The sequence below is a fragment of the Coturnix japonica genome, chromosome 1 (genome assembly GCF_054131305.1).
Source record: "Coturnix japonica strain WE chromosome 1, WE-NBRP24, whole genome shotgun sequence".
NCBI classification, from domain to species: Eukaryota; Metazoa; Chordata; class Aves; order Galliformes; family Phasianidae; genus Coturnix; species Coturnix japonica.
Genome location: NC_140663.1, coordinates 34,775,097 through 34,796,635, shown reverse-complemented (window position 1 = coordinate 34,796,635; position 21,539 = coordinate 34,775,097). Strand labels below are relative to the sequence as shown.

Below are 21,539 nucleotides of genomic sequence, written 5' to 3'. Positions count from 1 at the left end.
GGTGTTGGAGTGGTGTCCTGCAAGAGTCCATTTGTGCTCTGCAACATCTTTATCAGTGACACAGTCAGTTGGATCAAGTGCACTGTCCAGCAAGTCTGCTGATTACACCAAGCCAAGTGGTTCAGCTGACACAACAGAAGGAAGGGAAGCCATCCAGAGGGATTTGGACAGGCTTGAAAAGTAAGCTCTTAAGAACCTAATGAGGTTCAACAAGGCCAAGCTCAAGGTGTTGCATTTGGAGCTGCTGGAGCAGGTGAAGATGATCAGAAGGCTGGGTAACCCCTGCTATGCAGGAAGGTTGAGGGAGTTGGGCTTGTTTTGCCTGGAGAAGACTCCAGGGAGACCTTACTGTGGTCTTCCAGTATTTGAAGTGAGCTTATAAAAAGGTGGCAGACCAACATCTTACATAGTTTGACGGTGTTATGACAAGGGGGAAATGGCTTCAAATTTAAAGAGGGGAAAATTAGATGTTAGGAAGTGCTTTACTCAGAGGGTAGTGACACACTGGCACAGGCTGCCCAGAGAAATTGTGGGTGCCCCATCCTTGGAGATGTTCAAGGCCATATTGAATGAGACATCCAAGGCAGCTGGATCCAGTGAGATCGCACAGTCGGGTGGAGGGCTGAAACTATATGGTGCTGAATGTCCTTTCCAACACAATGAACACACTAACACATATGTTAATAAGCACATCCAACTGTAAATATACAGTAGACAAGAAAGAAACAGTTGGCTTAAGTTCAGATGTGTTAACCTAGTTTAATGTGCAATATCAAAAGAAACCTGTCAACTTGATACAGTGTTGGCAACCCTGCCCATGACAGGAGGTTGGAACTTGATGATCTTTATGGTCCCTTCAAATCTAAGCTATTCTATGATTCTATGATCTGTTTTGTATTATCTAGATATCTTTCCCTTCTGATTTTTTAACTTCTAGAATGTTATACAAGAAATTTATCTGCATTTGATTCAGGCTTGGAGAGAGAAGTACAACTCTGTTCTCAATGTTTCCATATTCATAGTTCACATAATGCAAAAACTCGGGTAACTCAATTGTCCATCTACAGTTATGTTCTCACAGTGCTCAGTGATTTGTAGTCAGAACCAGTCATCTACCACAGCGACTATATCTTTCTCGCCCTGGTCGTAGTATTTGTAGTACAGTTATTCAGTGAAAGAATGTGAAATCACACTGTAAAAAGAACCCAAAAGGATGACAACTTAGTTAACGTGTTTAATCTGACAAGTAATTCATTTCAAGCAATGCAATCTTTCTAAAACCACCGTTTTTTTCTGAGCCAATCAAGCAACACTGTGCTACCAGAACTGAGACTGCATCCTTAGGTTCATAGTAGGTAAAATTATCCCTATCTCTATGCCATTTTTGATCTTGAACAAGAATACACCAGATGATCTACACAGCAATGTAAGTCATTATTAAGGCTAAGGCTACAACAAAGTTTTCTCCAAAAGGGAATAAAAAAGAGGGTGCCACAGAGTCTGAAGTTGTCACTCTTTGAAATCTAAAAGATTTGTCTTTGGAACATTTTCACAGATTTAAAAAGAAAAAAATTATATATTTTTAAAAAATCACATTCATCAACACATCCAATGGAATGGCTGGGCTTGCTATAAACTTGCATTAATCCATTAAATAACACTACCTGCACTTCTGCCTGTATGGGTTTTTTTGGTCTTGTTTGGTTGGGTTTTTCTTGTGTCAGTGAAGAGAGAAACTCATCAGATCCACAGCTGCTGCAAAGAGTACTGTTCTTTTATTAACTGATATCCCACGAACAATAATATGTAGAATATCATATCACATCTGCAGCACAGTATGTGAGAATATTATCAGATAGAAATGGATAAAAGGACTGACTGTAGCAAAAAGTAGTACAAACATAAAGCTGTGACTAAGAGGGGAGAACACAAGTGAAAGATCAAGTTGTACACTGCCAGCAAGGAATCTATTGAGGAATAAATAAAAATAAGAAAATATTTTGCTTCAGAATAGATAAAAATAAATCATAGAACATGAGAAAGAATGAAGACCATAATAAATCATTATGGCTTCCACTGCATGCTATATTTATGTAAATTATATTTGCCATATACACAAATGTTTGCCTGCCATCTGAATTAAATAGATGCCATATCTGGAAAAGGAAAAGGATTCATGAGCAAAACTTCAGCAGAATTTATTTTCAGATAATCAGAAGAACGAATGAATCTGTACATATAAGGAGGCCAGAGTAGCAAAGAATATCTGAAAGGAAAATAACTATATTCTAACATTCCTTCAAAAGGAAATACATAAAAAGGTGGATCCTGATGTTAAAAAGATAAATGAAAGAATTCCCATTAAGTCCTACAGGAAAATTATGGCCGATGTATATTGAAATATAAAAAGTAACAAGTGATGAGAGGCAAGGGAGAAAAACATGACAGGGAAAGCATCTCAAGTGCACAAAATGAAAATCATCACTAAAGTGAATTAAAACATTCTTTTGAAAACTGCAAGGATAAGAAGAAAGGATGGCAGTTTCATCCTGAAGTGCAGACAGGAAGAGAAGTATCATCCTTGAGCAGGTAGCAGAGGTGATCTAACAGGAGAAGTCATCTATATATCATTATATGCAGATATATAATAAATAACTAACAAAGGACAAGACTTTCAGGAACCAGTCCAAAGAATTATGTAGGATGGTGAAACATATCAGCAGTTTCAGAGAGGTCAATAGCAAAAAGATTAAATAAGAGATGAAACGTTTACAGAAATCTGAAAAGGCATTTCAAGGATCTGAAATGTTTTATAATTTACATTTTTTTATTTCCTCTCTAGTATGTGGTATATTATAGCTATAAAAGAGACTATTTCTTTTGGAAATTGAAACTCCTCTTCAAAATAAATCTTCTTTCCTTATGTTAAGCTTTAACATTGCTTATCTTAGAGAGAGTACGCTACAGGGAAGAAGTCAATGAAAAATATATTGTTGCTATTGCACTGTCTGCCATTTCCAATAAGGGTTATAAGAGAGGAACATCTTTTGCCATTATCAAAAAGTAATCCTTTTGAGCACTGTAATTTCTAAGTTGTTCAAATGCAGCAGGAATATGTATTATACAACTGCAAATAATGCTCACACTTTGCCTGTTGTTTTGAAACAGACATTTTAGAAGAAAATCACAACTTGCATATGCAACTGTGACAGAAATACTAATATTTAGGAAACAACGGTGGTGTAGTTTTTACATGTTTCTCTATCAACATGTCATGGATATAGCCTAGAGAATTCCCAAAACTGTAATAATCTCTAGCATGTATGTGAGAGTTGAGTTATATATATGCGTAAATTAATTTGATACTTGTGTGATGTAAAAACATGGAATGTACAAGAAGATTAACTGGTAAACTATATACAAGAACAAATCTCTGATTTATGCAATCCAACGTTGTTACATAGAATCTATTTGCTTAGGTACACAGTTAATTGATAAAACTGGTATGCAGGGATAGCACATAGTTTAGTTACTTGGGCTCTGTTCAGGTCAAGAAGGATGAACTTAATTCCCTTGTCGGTTAAGGCATTAGAATTTCCTTTCATTGGCAACTGTAAAGACTGTAATGAATGTATCTTTAATGAGCAGAATGAAATGGGGCAAAAATTAATGCAAAATGAAATCCCAAAGGTCCATTTGACAGACAGCTGTCACACACCCCTTTGCAATCACTTTAAGTAATGCAGTTCATTCTGCATTATCTCCCAGATAAATAAAAATACATCAGATGTGGCTAATAGATTGTTCATTCAGATCTCTACTAAGAAAAAATAAAGAAATCAATCTTTTATAATTTGTCTTCCTTTTGGTCATTAAATAGTGATTGTATAGTGAAAAAAGCAGGAGCAACATACCTGGTTATCTTCATTAAAGCAAAGTGATCAGTAATGGCAAGAGCTAAAGACAGAGAAGAGATGTGCTTCATCCCTTTGCCTTTCATTAACCAAGGAACACGACTTCCATTTTTTACCCTATGTTGGTGCGATGCACTTGGCGCGGACTATTAAGGCTATATTTCAAACCTCAAGAACACTGGAACAAAGGCCTTTTTCTAAATTGCCAGTTGTGGAACAGAGATTGGCATACGAATCACCAGTATTCTGGCATGGATCTATTTAAATTCATAATCATAACCACTACATTTGCATTACTGTGTTTCACACAGCACAAGCTGCGCGTTCAATACGCTTCATTTTTTCCCTAGTACATCTAAGAAGTAGGCAACATGAAACCGAGTTCATTACACTAGTTATATATGCGACTGCCTGTAGAAATCAGCTACCTAACTTTGTTTATGCGCCTAGGAAAACCAGGGTGCTCTTTTAATATAACAAATCTAACAAAATCCATATGGACCTCAAGCTGTGTTCATCATTCCTGTACGTGATAAAATAGTTTGTCCATCTTCTGGAATTTTGCTGACAGCTTACTGAAACCAGTTACTGCCTAATCCATAAATGAGACAGAACTTCTTTCATCCACATGTGTTTTCTCTTAGTATCTGGGTGGTTGAAAGATCATCACTGCAGAAAGTTTAGATGTATTGCTGTGATAATGGAATCCACCAGCAAAGTGAAGCATAAAAATATAATGTAACCATTGTTGTCATGTATCTGTACTGACAGATATAAATAAGGCCACCAGCACTGTATTTTTTAACCAAATCTCTAAGCAGCAACAGAGTCATAACTAAACAGCGAAGCGTCTACCCCAGATTTTGACATATTCAGTTCCCAGTTAGTCATAAAAGAACGGAGGAAATTTTAGGATTAAAAGAAATCAGAAATCCCATCTACAACTGTTCTCTTCCTTGAATTACCATTTATTATTTACCGCAGACTTTTCCATTAATTGCTAAATGATTTTAAGAGATTTTATACTTAGAGGTACAAGTTACAATCTACCATAAGTAAAGCATATTCTTTGAAATGAAATTCCACTCACCATAAACGATACCCTCCCACATTCAGAATCTTGCTGCCCTTCTGTGTACAGTTTTCAATATCTTGGGTTTGGTTAGGGATAGATTACATATGGCTGGGGATGCCAAAGTGTTGCCACACTGATCAACTGTAGACACATTTGCTAGGAGTCTGCCACAGAAAAGTCTGCATGGAAAACCATCTAGCCTAAATTAACTGCAACTATAAAGACATGTTTCAAAGACTTAAATAACAATGTGAGATGTGATTACTCAACTTTTTTAAAGAAAATGCTTGTAAATTGCATCTGCCTTTTTCAGTGTACGCATTTTGTCTTTGTTTATTTGTGTACACGCTTACAAGCAGATACAAACCAAGCACACTGCAATGTATATAATCCTTCAAAAAGATTTTGCTTGTCTAACACTTTAGGTGTATGGGATTTTTCAGTTAAAATAAAAGAGGCAGCGCCTAAAGCGTGCTGTGTAGCCATCTACGCCCAGGTGCAAGTAGATTTTTTAAGGATATGTTCAGAACTGCAACTGACTTAGTAAAGAGTCTCACTGCTCAGTGATAAATTAGTATAATAAATTGCATTAAAGATTACTATCAACTATCAGTTCATAAAGACTTTCTACATTAGAAACTCTGTTAATCAGTCATAGAATTGCACAATATTTTGATTTGGAAGGGACATGTAAAGATCTTCTGTAATTAACGTTGAGACAGAATTGCCTTGAAAGAAATTATATCACAGAAATTAATCTTGGGAGTCATGTAAGCTACTTGTCCATGTTTCAGACTAAAAAATGTAGCAAGAGGCAAGATTAATACCATCAAGGGAGTCTTATTAATTTCATATTTTGGCTTCCTTCTGAATGGAACCTTCCTATTCATTACCATCTCAAAATAAAAAGTTTTTTTAGCAATTTTTTTCTTTTTTCTGATGGAAAAAATAACAAGTTGAGTTAAGTAAAATGACTGCTGTGTAAAGAAGTGTTGTTATGTCTCCCGCAAGCAGTTCAAATCAACAGATATTTGCATATGTATATATATGTGGAAATCATATTTTTCAAATAGATCTGTTAGAATAAATCTTTAAAGCCTTTATGGATAAGTATGGGGAGAGAGAGAGTTATATTCTGACAGTACAGAAGTTTGCAGTGAGAAATACTCAAAATATGTATATGTGAAAGCAAACAAATTCTTGCTTTTAGTTTACAGGTAGGAAATAAGAAAGACATTATTGATCTTGGTGTACTTTCTTACAAAGAAAATTATTAGTTGAAATATTAATACCTATAAATAACATGTACAGACATATAAATGAGACAGTCTTAGACTCCCAGCATTAAAGAAGGAAGTCTAATAGGCATTGATGAAAGTAGAAACTGTTAAATCAGCCTAGAATGCCAATTAATGAAGTCAAGAAAGCTGAGATTCTGGATGCAGAAAGACTGCCTTTCTTCATAACGATGTATGTTTAAACATAGCAAAGGAAAGAGCAGAAATAGGCACTGAAGGACCACGAGATCCTGTGAGATTATAATGAAAGGAAAGCTTTATATAAATTCATCCCCTCAGCGCTGACCATTCCTGAGCAGACAAAGTAGTGTCCTAATTGTCTTCCAAATGATAAACAACTGGTTTTCTCCAAGCTTTTTTGGACAAACAGAATTCCTTACAATAGTGGTGATGCACAAAGGAACACCTACATCGTAGGAGAACAGGGTAACAGATCAAAGCGATGAATGCTTCTAGACCTCTGTTCAAAATATCTTTGTTATATTAGAAAAATATCAACTTTTTGAATAACAAGGTATGATGTTCTCCTATGCAGTTCTTAAACACCCTGGATAAAGCAAGAACATGAACCTCAGAAAATGTTCAGAGTGCTCAGATTGTTCCAGAATGATGCCATAATTCCTTAGATTACATGCTAATAAAAAACTTCACAGAAAAAAAACAAAACAAAAACAACAAAACAAACAAAAAAACCAACCAAACAAACAAAAAAACCCAAACAACCCACATTCAAAGAGATTAATTTTCAGAAGCAGGAAAAAATTCATTCCATGTTATAACGTCTAAGGCAAATGCAAGCGGACCCTAAGTTTTTCATCAGATGAGATACTTAAAATGCCATCGGCAATGTTCTCCTATAGATTTATTTTTGCAACATTCTCAGTCTCAAGGCAAAGTTTTCTGTTATTTTGGAGTACAAAAGGTTTTTCCAACTGAAGAATAAGTCTGTTTATCATAAACATGAATAAGTATTTTAGATGCAAGCAGAGTCAAGAACCAAAATTTAACTACTTCATTCTCATACTTTAATCACTGTTTTATCACATTCTAGACAATTGTTCACAAAGCACACAAAACCTTTCAAACAAGAAAATTAATGAAACAAGTATTAAAGCCATCAGAGCAACATTAAAACTTTTCATTAACGATTCATTTATAGTCTTATGTGTTTTTTTTCCTTCCTCAGTACACCATATCTTGCTAATGCTCTTTTGATTTAAATAGATACTTGTTTAAAGCTGATTCTTTTGTCATGGCAATTAGGAAACCACATTCTCCAAATATTTGTGCAGCTTCAATCTGAGAGGAATATAATTCAACCATTAAAGATGCCACCAATTTTTTTGCTTTTCCTAACTAAAACTTAACTTGACCCCTTAAAAGAAAAAAACAGATTAAGATCATTTTCATTCAAAAGGCAACGAAACAGGTACTCAAAAAGAGAACGCGTGGGAACAAAAAGAGTTTAGAACAAACGGAACTATCAATTGTACCTTTTCCCTGTGCATTTTCCCAAGCATTTGAAATCACCTATTTAGATGTGCAACTGGGCATAAGAGGGAAACATGAGTGTGTACTAACAATCTCTTATTGAGTAAAGGACTGCTCAGTTTAAGTGGGGAGATTCACACTCTGGCTTTATCATCAAGAAATATGAGCTTAGTATCAAACAAACAAGATAATTATTGCATCCTTACATTTATACAATGATAATAATAACAAATAAAATACAACACAAGTTTCTTGTAAGTGACCTATTTTTCCACAAAAGCTCCTTTTTGAACACGCAAATAAAATGCTCTTACACATAAGAAAATTAACTTTTTAACCTACCTCGACTGCATATCTTGTGTTTTGGACTGGCTGATTTCTGCTGGAGACGAAGGTACTTGCTGTTGTAGCTCCACCAAAGACTGGTAGTACTGTTGCTGATGATGTTGCTGCTGTTTGTATCGAGACAAACTGAAAAACAGCCCTAAAATGGCTTTCAAATTTCCATTCCTTATTTCTATATTTAAAAAAAAAAAAAAAAAAAAAAAAGAAAAAAAGAAAAAGAAGTGAAAACACAGTGGTTTTAGACTTTCAATTTTAAAGACTTTTTATGCTCTAACATCCATATAAACAAACCTATACATATGAATACGATTCTGCATTTCTCTCTACTATGAGAGACATGCCAGGTGTCATTGTTACTTTATTGTATATCATAGTCTTTGCTTATTTATGTGCTGTTATTGCACGAAACACATCTCTGTAATGTCCTCATGACGAAGCACACGTGCATGGTCATAAAGAAGAGTAAAGCTAACATTAAACAATATATATATTTGAAAATAAACACAGAACCCAGCCTCGACTCAGTACAGGAATTCTTGTGAAGCTGAGAGGCAAGAACAGTTAGTAAAATCTTCATTTCTCTTCTGGCTTCTTGGGCAAATTCTTTGCCCAGTGGCAGTAAACAATGGAGATGTCAGCAATCTAGTGGATGAGTGCATATGCATTCACAAGAATTAGGAAGGAAGACAAGAGAAGCTGATTAATGGAAAATACCAATGAAAAGAGGTGACCATAAGATTTGTGATTATATCTTTGAATTTCCAGTTCTGTGATTTTCTAACTTTCTATTCAACACTGCTTGTACTGATTAACAAAAACATCAAAACTACTGCTTTCACTTGTGGCTAAAATAGTTTTCTATATGAATTTTTTTCTCAGGGTAGAGTCCTTAAGTCTCCCACTCCTTTGTCTACGCACAGCCTGAGATGAGGGTTTTAAAAGGCTAATGTTATTCTTTGCTCATAAAGGATCTCCATGTCAAAAAAGAAGCCTCAGGGGGCCTTAATGAAATTATCTGCAGCACTTAGGTCTGTTCATAACTTCATTATTAATTTTCTTTGGCACTGGGCTTCTTGTGTAAGGTTTTCATTAGGCCAATAGCCTTGTAACCTAACGTGCAGCATTTCAGACTTTTTGTCTTCCCTGCAAATACGAAGAATGAGTTTTATGTGCTACATAGCCTTTCCTAATAAATGTTTAAAACAGTTTATAAACAAATGCTGTAATAGTAATGTTCTTTAAATCATATTCATTTCCTTTCCACAGGTGAAATGCTGGTGCATATATGAACAGGCCATCAAGCATTAGAGCCCTTAGGCTCTCTCTCTGTTCAGCAAGAGCAAATAATTCTGAACATCCTAATGTACTCTGCAAAATGGAAATTTGTTCTATGTATCTATACTAGCTCTTGTTCCCTATGAAGATGCAGTAGGATTGCTGATTCCTCATGAGATCAGCAGCATGCAGAACTTTCTCAGAATAAGGAAGCTGTTTAAGGAATACTGACTTTTGCAGTTATACTGCTGTCAAGGAAGATCATCACCAAGGAAGATCAAGAAAGCTTTTATTTATCTTAAAAAAGAAAAAGGAAAACCAAAACATGTAACTACCATTCTTCAAGCTTCTCTAGTTCAGTTCCAGATATTAACTTATTTATTCTTGTCATTTTGCGTCACGTAATGCTCAGGGAAGTAATCCCTTGTTCATTAAACGTCCATATATTTTTATCTAATACTTTCACCATGTGTGTGTGAGTGTGTTAATTATTTGTAAAGGAAATGTGATCAATGTTGCCTGTATTCTTCCCTGCTTTTAGACCTGCTGCAGTTGGAGGACTTCTCTTATAAATCAGACATCCAGAAAATTATCATATGTACTACAAGGAAGAGGATAGGAACTACTTTTCTTCGATAAAATTGTTCGGAGTTCGAATCCCCCCTGTGGCGCAAGTGGTAGAAGTGCTGCTCTGCTACACAGAGGCTCGAATCCCAGGGGTTGGACTCGATGATCTCTAAGGTCCAAGGTCCCTTCCAACCCGCACGAGGCTATGATACTATGATGATGATGATGATGATAAAATTGGTTTATTATTTATCACTTGGGTTTTCCAGTAGAGATTTTGGTGTCAAAACATAAAAACAACTTTAGTTCTAGAATTCCTTGCTCAAGTGTTTAAATGAGGTGGGAACTTGGTTATGAGATTTCAGTTTTCTGTTTGTGAAACTGTTGAAAAAGTACATTAACATGTTTCTTTACCAAAGCCTATTACAAGAAGCAGTGAATTCTGTAAATTTCATGGATTTTAAACACAAATACAATGAAAAAACCACCATGAAGATGATAACCTGATAACTTAATGATAAAAACAACAGTTTTTCTCAATTCCTTCTTCTCCAGGAAACTGCAGTGTTCAAAATAGTACATGTTAAAAACTGTACGTTTAAGGGAGTTGTGTTTCTCTATCAGTTTGCAGTAACATCAGATACAGGAAGATCTACTCCAGAGCCAATGCCAACTGACTAACAGCAAAATATATTTGAATATTACTTCAGAACTCAGTGTTGAAATTCTGTCTTAATAGAAGTTTTTAAAAATAGTCTTTAAAAACTGCATGAGATTATTGCTATTAGTAGCATTTGCACTTAATGCCAAATCGTTTAATCTAACATTTTTACAAGTGATTTTCCAAAGCAAAGGTACTCATAAAGGCGTGTATTACAGATACACTCCAATTTTGATTACAATGAAGTACAGAGCGAGTGTTGCTTTGTGTCATGCTATCAAACAATGAAGAGTATTGTTGTGAAATAAATTCATGCTATTCCTATATCTGATTCTTATTTCGTATACAAGTAAAAATAAGCTTCACTGAAAAAATGAGTCGTAAATGACTTTGAGATGAATGGCAGCAGGTACATAGTCAGTATTCTCATGCACTGACATATCTTCATCATCTATAGAGGTTCCTTTCTATTAGTTACGAAGTTTTCCATAATTAAACAATTAAAGAAAAAAGACTGTACACATTATGGCTGTGTTATGCTTCCGCCAGAGGCACTGGGAAGGTGGGGATGGTAAAAGATAACAGTGATGAGTTAATTTTAAAGTCAACAATAGCTAGAATTCAACATTTTTCTCCACATTATCTTGTAAAAATAAATGGAAATTGGTATCTCTTAGAAGAAAAAAAATATCCCCCATCTCTCACTTTTACCACATGCAAAATAAATGTATAGGATTGTGACTTGGTAATACATATTAGCTTCAGCTGCCACAGAGTTTAAAGGCACAGAACTCTGCAAAACTATTTAATCCCCCGCAAGACAAATGTTTGTATACATTTTATTACACTACAAAATAAAATAATCACTTGAGTTAATTCTACATTAATTTAGCAAATATTACATTTTAAAAAAATTGGTACTTGATTTAATATATTGATTACTCATAACTGCATCAGGAGTTAATTAAGACAATAAAAAGAGCTATGATATAAGCAGCAAGAACATTCTCTCTTTCATGTGATACAGCACAACACAGTCATGTAATATGTTTCAGATGCATCATGACAATGATATTACTGATAATAAATGCCCTTAAACAGTCTTCCCTGGGTTTATTTATCTGAGAAAGATTCTCATACATCTATGTTTGTTGTTTTGAAACCCACATATGAACAAGACAAAATGCATACTTGGGGAAAGCTGTACCTATCTGACATTGTGGCAGTAAAATGGAAAGGTTAATAATGGTTGCCTTAAGTTTTGCAAATATACTAACTTTCTTAGTTTAATATTAATGGAAAATTAAAGTTTTCTCTCATTCCTTATCATTATTTGAATTCTATTCAAAACAACTACAGATTAGCATAGAGGTAAAAATCATTTCCATTCATAAGATTAGTTTTCAGGAAAATAAAATCCGGTTATTTGCTCTGATGATCGATTTCTCTTACCTTCTGCAGAAAGACCTTGGACATTTACACCTCTGGCTGCCAGAAAGCTGAGGCAGACATCAACATTCTCAATCTGCAATATGAACATAAATAACAAGCAGCATAAGACTATTTGACAAAATGTACTAAAGTGTAGGGGGGAAAAAAAAAAGAAAAAAAAAGAAAAAAAAACGTCCTAGGAATGAATACTTTACATTCACTGCATACTACAGCTCTTTACCAAAGTTTAACAAGAATGATTACCCCTAATTAGGGACCTGATATAAAGCTTCCATTGTCCACTTCGCTGCTTAAAAACAATTCATAAATGCCCGATCCAGAATGGCATGCTGGCAAATCAGCAACCCATCTACTTAACATAAAACTGGATTTGATACACTGCAAACAAACAGCAATGAAAGCATCCATAGAGGGTTAGACGCTGAACATATGTCTAGAGAAGTGGGTGAGTTAGCTGAAAAATGAAATCAAAAGCATCCAACAAATGTTTTAATAAAGGTATTTCCCTGGGATGGCGTAGAATTTCGTGAACATTATGTCAGAGCAATGTTTTATTTTCCTTTTCACTCTAAATATCATTCTAAATAATTTTATTTGTTTAAAGATTGTGTGTCTCTGAAAGGTGCTTGCTTACTAAAAGACATTGCTGACTTAAACTGATGGTTTAGATTAATTTTACAGTTGCCACAGACTGCTTAAGGAAAGAAGAAAACAGCCTAAATGTAGACCAAGAAGAGGATCAAACTTCTGTCTCTATGACTAGTCACAGCATCAACTCTTTTCAGCTTTCTACATTTCGCAGATTAGGGAGCAGAATGTTCCAAAAGATTCGTTTGAATAACCATCCCTGACTGGTTTCCCACACCCCTTTAGGATGTATGAAGCAAATACCAGGTATAAAGGTAACACCTCTCAACTACTAACTCTGTATGACTCAGTGCATTCTTATCTACTCAAAATAATGGTACGTGGAGCGGTGTCCTCTGTCAAGTGCCTGACACAGACTTGATTTAAAACTATATTTGTTAGGCTGAAAGATTTTACATCATTGGGATCACAGAAATAAGTTTAACAGTATAATTAAGATACCTATTGTCATTGGGGAATATGAAAAGAAACAAGCACCAAGCACCACACCCATACACCCGTAGTAGATCCAGTCCATGCTGTTACTTTTGTTTTAATGCTCACACATTTTACAATGGCTCATTATCATCAGTTTTCAGCCCTCATAACATGAGAGCTAAATTCATTCCCTGAATAAAATTACTTGATTGTCAACAGTATATTTCCTAACCTGAGGGTAAGGTCTTTTATTATGGCTATTTTTCTATGATTGCATTTCTATGCTTATTCTCAGCAAATAACATTAGATAAAAGGAATAGAAACATTATTTTTAACAGTGATCCTTGAAATATGTGTTATGAGTTTACATAGACTTTCCTGACCCACAGATACTACTTATAAACACAAGCATCTGCAAAGCTCTTAGATATGTGCTTGTTAAGCACAACAAATTCCAAAACATTAGTAACCATATCTTTAAAAACTATTTTCTTACACTGAGTTAACTATTTCTACTGACATACTACCATTTATAGGAAATAAGCACTGTCTCTCCTAGACCAATGAAGAATAATAAACACAACTCTGCTGCTAACTCTAATTAAAGCTACTCTTAAGTTGGGGTTCACCATAAAACTGTCTTCAATCAGTTTGGCAGCATTCACCTATTTGGACAGCTGGGATAGTGCAATAACAATCATAAAAATCAGTGGGATTATTCCAGTTCTGGTCAAGAAATGTAAATGCAAATGCTCAGGCATTAACTCTGTGATTTTCTTAAATGTTTATGTAGTTTCACATCAAGAAAAAAAAATAAACAAATAGTCCATTCAATAGATAAACAAACTAGGTCATTTCATAAAGGGCAATGATGTGATACAGCTAAGGGAGTTGAAAGTAGGCTGCATCAAAAATAGGAAGATCGGCTTCTTCCTCACCTCCTTCTCCTCCCAGGTGTAGGGCCCTGCTGCTGCCACCTCGTCTGATCTTCCACGATTCTCTGAGCACACCAGGAGCTTGCTTAGCACACAAAACTCACCCAGCAAACAAAGCAATCATATTTTAGTCACTCCAGTTTCCCATGCAGACTGATGAGCACAGGCATCACAGAAGGAAAGGGTGCGTCCAAGCCTGAGTAAGGCATAGTTTGGGGAGGACAGGGCAGATGAGGAGGAGGGACAGGGAGATTAAGCCACTCCTGACAGCAATGGCAAGAAAATGAGCTCGCTCAGCCCTGACCTCCAACTACACCCCTGGATCAGTCATGAAAATAATACACATGATGAGAATAGCTATGCTTGACCTTTAAAAAACATCAACTACACAAGAAAACAATTTGAATGGAAATCTTCCTGTCCTGAAGAATTTAACAGAAGTGAAGATTTCTTTGGATATAAGCTCTATAACTGTCTCTTTGAACTTCCAAATCAACCATAATGCAAAATGAACTACTTCAAAGATGGGAAATTTTGCTCTACCACTTAAAACTGGGGATCAAATGAGAGAAAAAAAAAAATAAAAATGAGACCGGAGTCAGTAGTGCCCACATCCAAACAACCAAACCAGTATTTCCTAGCAGACCTGCTAACATAACTAACATTTTTCATAATTGGCATGTTGTACTTCAGGAGACTATAACTATAAACAAACCCTAATTTACTATTTACTACAGTAAATTACATATAGTATACATTACAATAGTACACGTTTATGTACCCTAGTACATAATATTATGCATAGAACTAGTATTATGAAAACATCTCAATATCTATCTGTAATACTGAATATTTAGTAAATAGAAAGCTAAAACCTTTCCATACACATAGGATGAAAAATACCCAATAGGAATGTCTCCTGGTTACTTCACATATCTACATTTACTGTATGTGTCTTTGAAGTCACATCTCTTAAACCTTCAGACAAATGTAGTCATTATTATTAGCATTGATGACTCAACATACTGCAAACTACAAAGCAAATTCTGTTTTGCTTCATAGTTCACCCAGAGAACTCTAATAGAAACCCTGAATCCAAAATCATTCCTCTTGGTGGTGCCGTATGAAGTAATAGCAGAGGCCAACTTTCAGACAATTGACTGTGGTTGCAGTATTGGCCTTATAATGAAGTCTTATTTTGGCTTGTGAATAGAGCAAGTCTGGCGTGGCAGTTCACAGTCCAGTACACAGAAAATGTCAGAACACAACTCTTGCAGTCAGTTTTCTGATAATAACTGCAGTTACTATACAACTGTCAGAATCTGTTAGATTCAGTGAAACATCCATTAATAGACTTCTGGATTATTTTCGCTTTCTTTCCTTTCCAGAAGAAGCTTTCTAGTAGAAGTTAGCCTTAACATTGTCCCATTTTGAAGCTTTCAGTATGTCTATAAATGCTGCTTTAATTACCTACTTCTTGCTTTGGCAAACCACAGTTATTCTTTGAACTCAAACCCTAGAAATACCAAACACTTTTTATTCAAACTTACCCACAGATGAGAGTAATTTTTCAATCACAAAAGCTCCAAGAGATTTCAAGCAGCTTCCAGTCAATACTGTTTCAATCAAGAGTGGTATGAATCCCCAAGGCCTGTGTTTATTTAAGTAGTTAGTGGTGGCATTATTGTAAGCTGGGATAAATTCTTCATAGTGCTAACACTGCACATATAGAAGTCTACCTGCTAATATATCAATGACTATGAATTTTGCTTTGTTACTCCTCACATAGATGCCAGACAAATTTCATGATGTATGCTCACAATTTTGTAATGAATTTTGCTTTCAAACAGCACCCATTTTAAACAGAGATGATGTTCCTCATTAGCACAAACAGCATCATCAGAATTATCGTGTAGGTCCCACATCATCCCACTACAGAATTCAGGTTAAACACATTCAAAATTCTATGTATCAAGAGACAGAAAGTAAATCAGAAGAACAAATTTGCTTGTACAGCTAAATACTGCCAAGATTGGGCTGTTCCTGAACAGTTCTTCATTATCAATCCAAAACATTTTTTGTTCCAAGTCTCTTATTTTATAATAATACCTAGTCTCTTATTTTATAATAACAACTTAAAGGACTGGAAGATATGAGCAACAGATTTGCCACATCAAAAATGTTAAAATATTAAAACAGATTAAGTAAAGTAGTGATGTAGTATCACTTCCCTGGTACTACATGTAGTTTTGTCCACCTACTTATTTAATTAACCATACCAAAAGTCAATCAGTACTACATGAGATTGCTTTTCAGAGGCCAACTAAACTATCATATCTGATTGCATAATGACTTCCTTATCAAAGCTGAAGAATAATTTGCCCTGTTCTGAAAGGTAGCTTCAACTTCATGGGTGCGGACAATCTGCTAAGAGGATAATAATTTAGGAATCAAGATTTTGGAGCATCATCAACTAGATATAATACTATTTGATGCTAATTAAATTTAGGCTACTGTGTAATGCTTATACAGTATTTAACTACTATTGTAAATCAAATCCTTTAAATATTGTTCACAGACCCAGCATTATGAAAAAATTCATGTGAAATACTTACACCATAAATACTACTGGATCCCAAGATATTTCTACACCCACATTTTAAAGGATTACTTTTTAAATGATTATGTACAAATAAGCAACAATAGCACAGTTGCACACTATTATTACATTATATGGCATATAAAGAAGACACGTCTCAAATCTTCTGTAATCTATTACATACTTAGTCTTTGGTAATCTGTTTTTTACTTGTGGCTGTTTCAAATTTTACTGATAGAAATAAATCACTAAACCAGACTTTTGGACTTGCGTGTAGATGAACAGTAGCCCTTAATACCCAGCAGTCAGCAGACTTACAGGAAGAGATCATTTGTGGGATTGTGCTCACCAGTGACTCAACATATAGAACATGTCTATTTATTATAATTATTTTTGCTGTTACCAAGACTAGCTTTCATCTCTTTTGTCTGGCAGAAAACACTTTCTTCACTTCCAGCATCAATTTAATTGTGGGATACTCAGAAGACAAGTAACGATGACTAATACAGCAGGATGTTTTCCTGCATTTGTAAGAAGCTCTGAAAAATATCTTGGTTTGACTAATTCTTTTTAACTTTATGACAGTACAGTTTAGAAGATCCTATAGACACAGATGTGAGTCGTCATTTGCCTGCTTCTAGCAGGATTTGTCACCCTCGAGAACAGGATGCATTATTAACACTGTTTTTATACCTACACACTACTAAGTCTCTCTATTATTATGGACACAGAAATAAAACAGTACTTCTTGTAAGCAAGCACATTATTCCATACTATCTATCTTATACTATCTATAAAAACTATCCAGACCATCATGGATGGTCATGGAAACTGTCACAGAACCCCAGAGAGCCTCATGTATACTCACCTTCTAGAGCACAGAAACTGTGGGGAAAGGTATTTTCCTTTTTTTTCTTTATTATTGATTTTATCAATATTGATACCAATACTGAGAATCACAGAATAACCTGGGTTGGAAGGGACCTCAAGGATCATGAAGTTCCAACCCCCTGCTGGTCTTAGTTGTGAGTTGTACAGAGAGTAGAGGTTCAAGCAAGCAACTAAGACATGTCCATGCATAGATAAAAGCATTTTTGGTCTACACTTGAACCAGGGAAAGTATGAAATGGTCCATGAAGACTTTTGGTTATATGGAATGCTCTGGAGAACACTGAAAAATATTTTAAGGTAAACATGGTCTAGACTGACATCACTGCTCACATAATGTGGTGCAGAATGAGAACTGGTCACATATACTCTCACAGATATGCAGTAAAAATGAAAAGTAAAGAGAAAAAAAATTAAATAAAAAACTCCAGCGCCTAAAAGATCTTTTATAGGGTAAAATTTATAACCTTGTATGACCTGCTGCACCTAAAGCTGTTCTCAGAGACTGAGAAGGATGAGTTTATTTCACTTTCTGTTCTTAGTTGACTCATATGCTGTACACAGTCCAACTTGCTGACAATTCAGTTGTGGTGCAGGCAACACCTAGATTTTCAGTTTGTCTTGTAACTTTACTCCTTCATTATTATTATTACTATTATTATTGCACAAGCTGCAAGTAGGGCAGGCTGAATGTGGCACTGCTCCCTTGACCTGCAACTACTGATAGTGGGAGAAATTTGCCATGAATTCTTGGTTCAGCATGAGGCAGAACTCAAATGAAATTAGGAAAAGTGAAACTAGTGGAAATTGAGAGATAAGTCAGCTCTCCAGCAAAAAAGAAGAGAAACTTATAAATTGCATTATTTCTTGTTCTGATAGTTAATTTCCCATTAACCATTCACCATTAAGGTGACAGTTCATTGCAAGACATTTCTGTTACTGTACTGGAAGACAATGTTAAATTTCAGTGTGTGGTGTAAATTAAAAAACCCACCCTGGTGAAACAGGTGTTAGTAGTCCTGCTGGGAGATATTAAGTGTGTTCTGCTGACTTGCTGTTGCACGTGGCCAGCTACCTCACCCAGATGCAAAGGACATTCCATTTTCCTGTGGAAACTGCTGTATGTTTCAGAGTGTTAAGCAAAATCCACTGACACGTACACAGATTCAGCTTGTTATCTAATGAATTACTCATTACTTTCAATAAAGAAAAAGATTATGGAACATTTAAAGAAAATAACTATCAGTGATCTATGTAAGAACAATCAAAAAAACAGCTCCAAACACAGCATTGACCACATAAGCAAATTAAAAAGTGATTTGCTGGAGGCATTTGGGGAGAATTTTACCTTAGAGAATAATAACTACTGGTATGTAAAAGGCCTCCCAGGCAAAAATTTTTAGGAAATGATGCTGAAGTTATTTAATTATTAGGTTTTTTTTGTTTATTTTTGAAAAAAGGACAATGGTGTTATTTAAAACTGAAATACCTTCCACTTCCTTTATTTTAACAAGTATGATGGAACACGTACACCAAATTCTTCTAGCATGCACTCCAGACACGAAACATGAACAGTAAAGTCAGAAATGTAAAGGAAATTAATGTCCCAAATACTTGGAGAATTCAACAGACATATGTACTGACCTGCTGATAAAAGAATGTATGAGGTCATTATAAAGGTCAGAGTATAAGCTGGGGTGTGTATCGATTTTAAGAAAATACAAAAATGGGAAATGGATTCTTCTTAGTATATATTGCTGTCAATACTGTCTGGAATATCAAAGTGACAGCTGGTGTTCCAGATATTTTATATTGCCCCAAATCTGATGCTTTGAAAGCTTGGAGTGAATGAGAGGTGATATCAAATGCAAGTTGTTTGCCATTTCTTGTGCTAGTATATATCAGCAGTAAATACTCAATTCTCTATGATTCTAATAAAGCGTTTATTTAAACTTTAAGATGTCCAAACAGGATTATGAACAGCTGTTCACCATTATTACATTAAAACAAACACACACAAACCTACAAACTCCCCAAACAATTAAGACAATACAGAATTCTCCTCTGCTTATCTGCAATGGTACATTCTTGCTTTCCTTATCTTTCTTTCTTACCCTTTCCTCTTTCTTTTATCCTACATTTGCTCTACTATAGTCTCTGCAATAGCCGCTACAGCAGACACTGTAAAATACAAAACCCAGCAATCCTGCACAAAGTGATTTTGTGCTGCTACAAGAGACACAGTGAGTGGAAAGTGTTGGATTTTTGGTTGGAATACAGTGCTGGACTTGGCCCTGAATTAAGCTCCTGGCTCTGGATTCAGAAAGCCATCGCAGAGTATTTCATCATCTTGTACAAATTTCTTAGAAACCTAAAACATGATTCCACAGCAGCCGGTATCAATGAAAAGACTAGGCACAACATTCTCTTCTAAGGTCTCAAAGAAACACCGTATCTTTGTGCTCTGAACTCCACGGACACGTGGCCATGAGCACCATGAAAGATCCCTGTACATGAACTAAGAACACGAAGCTGAAGATAAATGCTACCCTGGGAGGACATTTTTTAACATCATGATAAAGGGGACTCTGTTCAAACATCATGATGTTTTTTAAAGCAAACTATCACTCTAACAAGCCTGTCTACAACTTCTTTTTCATTTATGCAGGGCTTCTGAGTCAGCAAGGTGCCAATGTCTAAATATTTATGGAGCGTGGCAGCTTCAGAAAATTAGAGGGCAGTGTGAAAGTGCACACTTCTCTAAAACAGAGTAGTTTCTCTCCATTAGTTCAAAAGAGATTCTACAACAGAGAATTCATTTACTATGTTTAATTAAACCTCTGAAAGCATTCCAGTTCTCTCCTTCAGCACTATTTAGTATATAGCAACTTCATTTAGCTCATCAAAAAAGCAGCTTTTACAAGTAAAGGCAGTTACTGACAGTGAAGGAATGAACTCTGTCAAAGATAAGTAAATGTATAAACTACGGAGCATTTCAATATGTCTTTTGAGTTTTGCAAATGGAGTCCATCCTGTTGACTTCATGCTTTCTAACTACACTTCACTCTTGACTACAGAAGAAGGTACAGTGCTACAGCATGTGAAGGAAAGGCTCCAACAATTGGGTACCTTCTGGTCTTTTGATTTTATAAACATTCTGATTTTTTTCTTAGATGTACTTTTAATATTACCCTGTAAAAATATTTACAGAAGGTTAAGCTAATCAAAATAATAGTGATACAAATATTTGTTAATAAAGACCTCTGAAAGCACGGACTAGAGGATTCTGTAGGTCTGAAGTTACATGGCTGGTCTTCCTACAGGAACCAAAAGTCCCTGGGGAACCATGCAGGAAACAATGTACCACACCACTGATTTTCTGTTAAGTCTAGTCTTAATCCTAAGGTAAAAATCTCAAAAGAAAGAAAAAAGTCAAAGATAAATTAATATCACATGTTATAAAATACATTCTAAATACACAAGAAATCATTAAAAACTATGTTGTTTTTTTAACTGTATAGTTTATGTGGTTGAAAAAATCTTATGAAGGACTCAGGCTTTCACTCTGACTAGTAGACTAGTGCACCTGTGCATTGTACTTTATTCCCTTGATATTATGCCTGTTTGGCATAATATAAAATAAAATATTAGGGCCGAATATATATATTAATATGCTCATACACATAGCTGCTTAATTATCTATCTCTCGGTATATGATCATACAGCTGGGAAGTATTTTCCAAATTCTGCACAAGATCTTGTGTTTGGCATATCAGTCAAGGAGAATGTAAGCACCTCTAAGGCAATGGGATATCCACTCTTACATTCAGTAGGACAAGGATTTTTCTTGTATTCTTAATCAAAGCTATAATAGAAACAGCAGAAATATTTGAGCCTGTAAAAGGCCTGAGCAGACATTGCTTGTGACTTCACACCCAGTTGTAGCCAATGAAGGTGAAGTGTTGGAGGAAGC

The 21,539-nt window shown here is 35.3% G+C and overlaps 1 protein-coding gene across 36 annotated transcripts in view; it reads right to left on the bottom strand.

Moving 5' to 3' along the window:
• The window catches only part of NAV3 (neuron navigator 3), a 489,648-nt gene that overhangs the window by 137,222 nt on the left and 330,887 nt on the right, over window positions 1-21,539 (bottom strand). For all 36 annotated transcript variants that reach the window (XM_015857110.3, XM_085537405.1, XM_085537384.1 and 33 more), the window contains 2 exons: window positions 12,079-12,151; window positions 8,121-8,295 (listed from right to left, as the gene is read on the bottom strand). In XM_015857110.3, coding sequence (XP_015712596.2) covers window positions 8,121-8,295; window positions 12,079-12,151 — 248 coding nt within the window. The remainder of the gene's footprint in view (window positions 1-8,120; window positions 8,296-12,078; window positions 12,152-21,539) is intronic.